At 29.3% G+C, this 8,711-nt stretch overlaps 2 protein-coding genes across 2 annotated transcripts; one reads left to right on the top strand and one right to left on the bottom strand.

Annotated features, from left to right (window-relative positions):
* Positions 1 to 956: 956 nt before the first annotated feature.
* Positions 957 to 6,715, bottom strand: LOC100742655 (ribosomal protein S6 kinase beta-1). The gene is made up of 12 exons (XM_003486453.4): positions 6,433 to 6,715; positions 6,294 to 6,334; positions 6,009 to 6,183; positions 5,414 to 5,497; positions 5,081 to 5,214; positions 4,933 to 4,995; positions 4,699 to 4,827; positions 4,522 to 4,612; positions 4,338 to 4,454; positions 3,996 to 4,235; positions 3,761 to 3,912; positions 957 to 3,659 (listed from the first exon to the last, which is right to left on the bottom strand). The coding sequence occupies exons 1-12, from the start codon at positions 6,517 to 6,519 to the stop codon at positions 3,602 to 3,604; spliced, it is 1,371 nt and encodes a 456-aa protein (XP_003486501.1). The 5' UTR covers positions 6,520 to 6,715; the 3' UTR covers positions 957 to 3,601.
* Positions 6,716 to 7,353: 638 nt separating this feature from the next.
* LOC100742538 (thioredoxin domain-containing protein 17) lies at positions 7,354 to 8,590 on the top strand. The gene is made up of 3 exons (XM_003486452.4): positions 7,354 to 7,816; positions 8,058 to 8,139; positions 8,222 to 8,590. The coding sequence occupies exons 1-3, from the start codon at positions 7,675 to 7,677 to the stop codon at positions 8,376 to 8,378; spliced, it is 381 nt and encodes a 126-aa protein (XP_003486500.1). The 5' UTR covers positions 7,354 to 7,674; the 3' UTR covers positions 8,379 to 8,590.
* The last annotated feature ends 121 nt before the right edge of the window (positions 8,591 to 8,711 follow it).

The raw sequence follows: 8,711 nt of genomic DNA, 5'->3' as shown, positions 1-8,711 counted from the left end.
TAACACATACTACCTTCATTAAATTAAAATTATTTAATACTTTTAATTTAACAATGGTTACAATTACAGCTATAATAATTTATCTATACTATCCAGAAGAATCCAGGTACTTTGATTGACTGCAAAATATAGCAAGACCACAGGTGGAAAACATGATAAGTCACTTTTTCTGTCTTTCATTGAACAGTAAGTTTAAAATTCAATATCTTGTCAAACAATTCTAAGTCAGAACTATATATATATATATATATACATTTGGTTTTAAAATTAAATATATATTTTTGTCACTTAAATCCAAACAATCAGTAAAAATGGACTTATCATATTTTTCTTGCATGATCTTCATATAAATTGACAGCAAATGAATAATTAGAAATAGTTATAAATATATATAGTCATATTCAGTAGAATAATTATAAATTAAAATTATATATTAGCTTTAACAATAATAATATTTTACTATTTACTATACACATTTACTGTTTAAATATCACTGGTTACATTCCAATAGGAACTTTTTCTATTAATTTAGAAAAATCTTGTTAATCTGACTTATAATTTAAAAATTGAACAATCTGAATATTTTAAATGTCTTACGTATTTTTGTGTACTATGTTTTGCATTTTCCATAAATGTAGAAACATCTGTCTAATCATAAATAACAAAATAACTGTAGAAAGTTTACATATAAGTTTCTAAAAATTAATTCGATTGTTATATTATGCTTAAGTTAATAAGTTAATCTTAAGTACCTATAATGATTACAAGTAATCTTTTGCCCAGAGATATAAGTGTCAGTAGTAGCAATATCATAATAATGAAATAATAGCAAAATTAATGTTACAATTGTGTTACTCATGAAATATTTAAATAGTAACAAATTCAAAATAAAGATTTCTTATTCCACTTCTTCCAAGAATAAGAACAAATTGATGAGATATAATATGACAAAAGTATTTCACAAATCATTATATTTATTCATATATATGATTTAGAGGATTACAAACCATGGTAGCAATAAGTCAATTGAAGAATCTATATTTCTTTTAATTGGAAGCATTAAACCATTTATCACTTGATCCGGCCAATGGCTAGTGTTTCGTTTGCACATCATTCGATGATATCTCCTTTTTTTCTTATTTTTTTTAAGCGCTTAACTAATATATATCTTGTGCTTCGTGGGTAACCATAACACGCTTCTTCGTTATTATTGTTATTATTATTACATTGAAAATAATATTATGAAAAATAAATCTTAAATTTCTACTAAATTCGTTTCCGTAATCGTTTTGAATGGCTACGAAAGAACGTAATGTACAAGATTTAAATAGAGTAGTATGTACTACGATAATCGATATTCATTTAAGGTATAAAAATTAGTTATGGTATTCAGGCCGCTTAGAATCCAATCAAATTAAAGGGTATCGAGCACCAAAATCGGTTGTTGCAAAGCATATTTTGTAGAATCTACCTACAAAGTTTCTTATTTTAAACGAGTAATGAAATGTGTTATCATCTTGTTTCGTTTTTCTCTTCGTAAATGTTCTAATACATTCCAAAACGAGATTTCAACCTTATATAATGTTCTTTGTTATCAAAAAACGCATAAAAAATTATAGTACATTATATATGTAGATATGATAATACATTGTGACGCCGTTACTGACGTAATGCTGATTTTTTTACAGTTATCAATTAAATGCTAATACCTCACTTTATAAATCCGACAGAACGATGCAACGAAACATCAACATCGTTTACACATTTTGTTCTGGTATTTTCTACTACAGAAAAATCCGTAAACATTAAACACGATGATCAGCTTATTCGAGCAACTCTGTAGACAGATTCTCGCTTCAACATCGAAAATACATCATTCGATACGTACAGAAAAAGTAGCTTATAAATTATTCTTCGAATACACGCTTTTCTTGTAATACAATACAATTGCGAATAGTATAATCATATATATACGGTATATATATACATTCAATATATATATATATATATATATATACACAATATATATATGCGTTTGTTTGTGTGTATGCATAGTCGAAATGTAATATTCGCAGTGGGAATTTTCTAACATTTCGACCATGTGTGTATATTCGCTATAGTAAATATAGATAAAATTGTAATGCCAAATAGTATGGCCTGTGAACACTTGGGTAGTTTGAAGTTTCTCGGTGAGCGGCCAACAAGTCACTCTAAACACTTATTCTTTACACTATCTCTTTCGAATCTTTACTATTGTGTATCGTGTGTACGTCAAAACCAATATATTAGCTTTCGATAATATATAAATATTTCCGTAACAAATAGATATTTAAATAAATTGCAGTACAATGTCACACTGAACAGCATATAAACACGAGCATTAAATACGAAATATGTTTTGGTAGCGGAAAATCAACATTTCGCAGTAACATTGTTACCATGGTAACTTGCTTTTGTGTTACATTTTTTCGTTAATTACACAAAACTATACAGGAGTTTACTTCCTCCCTTTTTTCTCTAAGGCATTCAAGTGTTTAAATTAACTTTCGTAGAATGAAGAAACAAGGGCTTCTACAAATGGTATTTGTATGTTCAAAGTCTGGAATATAAGTTGCAGAGTTTCAAACTCACACTTTAGGAACTTTCAATTGTACAAATACAATTCCGTTGCAGTATTACGTAAACGTTTTCTTTCTATGACTATCGTGCAGATGCGTTATTGTTTACATTATTGCCATGGAAACGTTATTACTGCTGAAAATATTTTTGTAAATGAACAATCGGATATAGAATTTTGAGCGGCGGAGCGGTTGTGGCAGCTATGAACCTTCGTTATTTAAATCTATCTGTCTTTTATATGTTCTTTCTTTCTTTCCTTTTTTTTCTTGAATTAATTACACTTAAGCATGCGTACACCGCAATATTATTACACTTTTAAATATACAAGTATTACAGGATGGTTGAACGTCAAACTTTTGTATTAACAGTATAATTTATGAATCTCTAAAAGTGCTGGAATTTTTCAGTCTGTCGCACTTTGCATAAATGACGTTTGTATGTGCATCTTTTTTTCTCTTTCTATACATATATATATATCTGTATATGAATATCCAACCAACCTGCTAATCATATGTACAAAAAACACAATAAAGTGATTACGTATTAACGGATTAATGAAAGGTATGCAGTACTTTGCCTATAATGTATGCGAATAATGCATCTTGTTATAACGTTCAGTACATAGCTAGTAACGACAAAATAAGTAAATAAAACTCTTTCTCTCTTGATTATTTCGTGTCTCAAGAGCTTCTTCACTCATAAATATATATATTTTTTATTACATGCTACCAAATAACTACTGCGTCGCTGCTCTTAAAGCATAATCTTAATTAGTACCTGTACTATAATTAGATTTGATTAAAAAAAAAAATTAGCTACATTTAACTACTGAACATCCAATGAAGCACTGGATATTGGACCTATCCTTTTGCTACTCCATCTATGTTTTATAAAATCCCTCCCTGAGACACAAGGATTGGTCATGGATATTCAGCAGTTAGGCCGAAATGCTAAGCATTTTTTCACTATAAAAAAGTGGCAGTTAGCCGATTTCGATCATTTCTGTATCTTCTACATTGCCATGTCCAACTCCATTATGTCTACAAATTGTCACAATCACGGTCATCGAATTGCAATACATAAAAAATTATTTTTAATGAAGTAGATTACAATAAACATAGATAATAATGTATACGCTTACCTATGATTTTGTACATGATTATTATGTAAATGAAAATGCGTGCCTCTAGGAGAAAAACCACGCATATTGCCCCTACGTGGACTTCTAGCATTTATTACCCGTGGCTGTGAATACATATCCTCTAGTATACTAGGTGCCACATAAGTGAATCCCTGAAAAAAATATAAAAAACTTGTTTGATAATTAAATAAATATCTTTAAAAAGTACTGATATAGAAAATGTCTGAAAACGCACTTGAAATACTCTATTGGCGGATTCACTTAACGTGTATTCCGCGGGAGAATCAATTGGTGCGGATGTTGTAAATTTTTTATCAAACTGTGACACATCATCCTCACTTGTCAATGTTGGTCGAAAAGGCGGTTCTAATTTTCGAGAAATTACGTCATTCCAGTTGATATGCTTGAAGAATTGATGACTTTTTATTTGTTCCGCATCAGACGGTCCAGATCCTAATCTTTGTGCAACTTGCCTCTATAAATATAAAATTGCATCTTACTAAATAATATTTCTAATGTAATTACATGTTACTAAATAATTTAGAATAAAGCAATTTTTGTAATTAAAGAAATTAACCTTCAATAATTTTCGTATGAGATCTCTGGAATCAGGCGTTAGATATTGTGGTAGATTTAGTTTACCACGTAAAATTTTTTCAATGGTCTTCTTTCTATTATCAGATGTGAATGGTGGCTAGACATTGAACATACAAATGTTAGAAAGTTTGCTGATTCATTTCAATGTCTCTAATAATACTTACTGAACCTGTGAGCATATCATACATCAAAGTTCCAAGACTCCACCAATCTACTGCTTTACCATGTCCACTTCTTGTTAATATTTCTGGAGCCCTTTTATTAAAGTATATATATATCAATATTAGTGTCACCTGATTGCAAAATTCCATTTGTATCAATAACTACAAAAATTTTCTTACATATATTCTATAGTACCACAGAATGTGTGTGTGACAGTGCCATCTTGTATATGTTCTTTACATAAACCAAAATCAGTTAGTTTTATGTGTCCCTCTGCATCTAATAATATATTTTCTGGTTTTAAATCTCTGAAAATTTATTAAAAGCACAATTAAGTCATAGAAATAATGATACATCATAAAATACATTTAACTACTCTATTTAATTTGACATGCACAGAAACTTTGAAATACCTATAAATAATTCCCTGTAAATGAAGATGCTGCAGGGCCAATATTATTTCGGATAGATAAAAGCTATAAAAATAAGATTTGCTTAGTTTTCCTCTAAAACTAGATCACAATCAAAGTATGATTTTTAAAATGTTATTGTTTCACTTACCAAGCAGTTTCTTCAAGAAAAATGCCTTCATCATTTAAGTGTCTAAATAGTTCACCACCACACATATATTCCAGAATTAGATACAATTTGCCACCAGTTTGAAAAGCATACATAAGGTCTACGATGAAAGGATGCTGCCAGATACAAAGCATATACATATATTAATGAATTTTTCACATTGTGGTTTATTAAAAATATAATTAGTATTTATGTATTAAAATAATTATAATGTGATGAATATTGATTAAACATTATTTTTATCTCACAGTATTAACAGATAGCAAATATACAAAAATTGTCTGAATTTTTAAAATACATGGAGCTCTGACCTACCTTTACAGCTTCCAAAATATTTCTTTCAGCCTTAGTATGTGCAGTATCTTTTTGATTCCTTATAATTGAAGCTTTACGCAGGACCTATTTTTTAAATAAATGTGTTTAAAATGAAGTAGAGGTAAAATTAACACTGAACATATATATAATATTGAATAAAAAATCAATATATATGAACTATAGTTTTTTTTTAACTTCATAAAATAAACAACAATTTACGTATAAGCTATTACTTTATATTTAAACATAACTATTTCTAGAATAGATATACATTTCCAATAAATAGACATTTTTCTTAATAAAATTCATAAAAATTCAAAAATACAAATTCAATTATTTGTCATAACTTTACTCTTTCAAAGCAATTCATACTTGAAAAAAATACATATATAAAAAAAGATTACAATTATGCAAAAATCTCATGGAAAACAGGGGAAGACAAAGAACTTATATAAGTGGAAGAAAAACAATGAATTAAAATTTTTCGCGAAACAAGATCGATATCTTAATAAAAATATTATTCCATGCGTATCGTATGACATCGATAAGATATCCAATACATAAACAGGAAAGGGAGAAACCAAAATTTTCCTACCTTCATCGCGAAAATTGTCCCACTGTCATTACCCGTAATTTTACGCACTTGAAAGACCTTGCCATAACCACCCTTCCCGATAACTTTACAAAGTTCGAAATCCTGCGGTCCAGCTCTTTCCCGTCCACGATTTACATTCTGTTCCGATATAGGTACTGTTTCGACACCCTCCGATCTAGCAGGCAATGTGAAAAAAAAATTGTCAGCACCATGAGAAAAACTTTCAGGCACGATAGATAGATATATAATGCATATATACGAAGCGTAAAGGACAAGCTTACTTACTCGGTTATCTCATTCACGTTTGGATTCGCATCGTACTCTTCCTACGTGAAAAGAAAAACGTATAAGACAATGTTATGGTACGTGAAAAGAAAATGACGATAAGGAAATCTGGAGTGCTCGTGTGCAGATGGAGAATTACCTCGCCAATCTCGATAACATCATCATCAGACTCGTCCCTATTTACCGTGTCCGCATCGTGCAATTCGATATCAAAAACTGCTGCCATTCTATGCGCGGCTAAATTAAATTCAACAAGATTTCGCGGCCGTCGAAGGCGAATTATTTCTTTTGTAACAGACAACGATAGCACAACAATATTGTTAGACGATCAAAACCTTGAATTACTACGAACAAGCTGCCCTGTCCTGAGAGCATACCAAACACCCTCGGCCTTACGTGCACTCCGATTGGTTGTGGAACCTCGTCATCGGCATGTTATCGGAGTGGGAGTGTGTATGGTTCGACCAATCAGGCGATCACGTTCAAAATTCTGCAAGGAATTGACAACTACGGAATTCTGCAACACTATTGCCAAATCTTCATGGTGGAATCTTCCGCGGTTCATTTAAATATCGTTGTGTTACTAATTATAAAAGTCGACAATCTACAACAGATTTTTAAAGTTGTACGTTATTCGAATTACAAATACACATAGAACATAGGAAGTGATGAAACATTCAATGCATGAATATATGAACATATTAGTGTACGTATAGAAGATACAGTTGTTTACGAAAGTATTCAAACGCTTATAGGAAACTTTGATAAATATATTGTTTGTTAATTTGTCTGTTTTCAAACATTTTTAAATTTCATTAGCTTCGTAATATGATTATGAATGAAATTTTAAATGAATTTGAAAATAAAATTATATGGTATTATAAGATTAAATTATATATATAAATTAGATGGTATTTAGTATATATACATTTAGTTTACAAAAATATATCAAGTGTAAATATGTAATGTAAAAGTATGTAAAGGTATTTAAACAGTCAATTATGTATATATTATGTATATAATAAGTGTGTACGATAGTATAGGCATAAGGCATAGAATATTGACATTATGACTTATTGGAAAGATACTTGTTGAATTAATATTTATCTTTTAATTACAAAATTTTATAAATCATAATATAACTTGAAGATAAATGTGTATTGATTGAAATATTAATTACTTTCATTTTTATTAATCGGAACGAACCGTCTCTTATCAATTGGATTAATATCAACTGAAAATATCTCGTGCAAAAGGTGTCACCTTTTTACAATTGATAAGAGGCTGCTGCGCAGTAACATATTGCAATCCATAGAATACAAAAATACTCGTTAAATTTTAATGTCATTGTGTTTTGCCATTTAAAAAGAAAAAATAGAAGATGGTTTTACGGCACCACGTAGAGGGATACGAGAATTTTTTCAAATTTATGAAAAATTTCAAATCTAATGAATCAATATACGTACTTTATAGTGGTAAAAAACTTCCTAATGGCAAAAGTTGGTGCCCAGACTGCGTAGAAGGTATAATTGCTGTACCATAGTCATTTATTTTATATATAACCTTAATTTTATGACACATTGCTTCCTTTCCAGAAAACCACTTAGAATCAGTATCTTTCCATGTTACATGTTTGTTTTAATATAATTACATGATAGATTAAGAAACGCCTTTTTTAAATACTGCAAAATATATAGCTTATAATATACCATATTAATAAGTTAGTAATCTATATAAATATAAAACATTTTATTCTTATTACAGCGGAACCTTTCATAGAAGATGGGTTTAAAACAGCTCCAGAATCAGTACACTTGGTTGAAGTTGAAGTTGGAGATCGACCATTGTAGGTGATTTAATAGAATAAAATGTATATGTTAGTGTATACTTCTATTTTAAATTTAGTCTGAAATATTTCTATCTTCTAGTTGGAAGGATTTGAATTGTCCATTTCGAACAAACTCTGTTACAAAGTTAAGAGTACTGCCAACCTTAGCAAAATGGAATACACAAAAACGTCTAGAAGGTGATCAATGTCAAAAGATTGACTTGATTGAAATGTTACTTACCGATGAAGATGACTAAATAATTCAATTTCGTATGCTACAGCAGTGAAACTTAAGATGAGCAGTTTTGTAAGTCACTAAACAATGAATGTTTTACTAAATGTTATTTCGTTATAAGTAATATAGTAAACAATCAATTTTGTACTCAGAGTGATCTCTTACAAGATTAGGAGATATAGAACTATCTTATAATCGTATTGTAATAGTATCTTACTTTAGTCGAATTACTTACATATGTCTTCTTATAAGAATTCCCTTTTTTTTACAAATTATTTCAAGATATACAATTACCACAAATATATATATACCATAAATATATATAATAATATCATTATAATTATCACAAATAAAA

Source organism: Bombus impatiens, unplaced genomic scaffold (assembly GCF_000188095.3).
Source record: "Bombus impatiens unplaced genomic scaffold, BIMP_2.2 scf_0114, whole genome shotgun sequence".
NCBI lineage: Eukaryota > Metazoa > Arthropoda > Insecta > Hymenoptera > Apidae > Bombus > Bombus impatiens.
The sequence above is the reverse complement of the archived record's forward strand: the minus strand, read 5'-3'. Positions and strand labels throughout refer to the sequence as shown.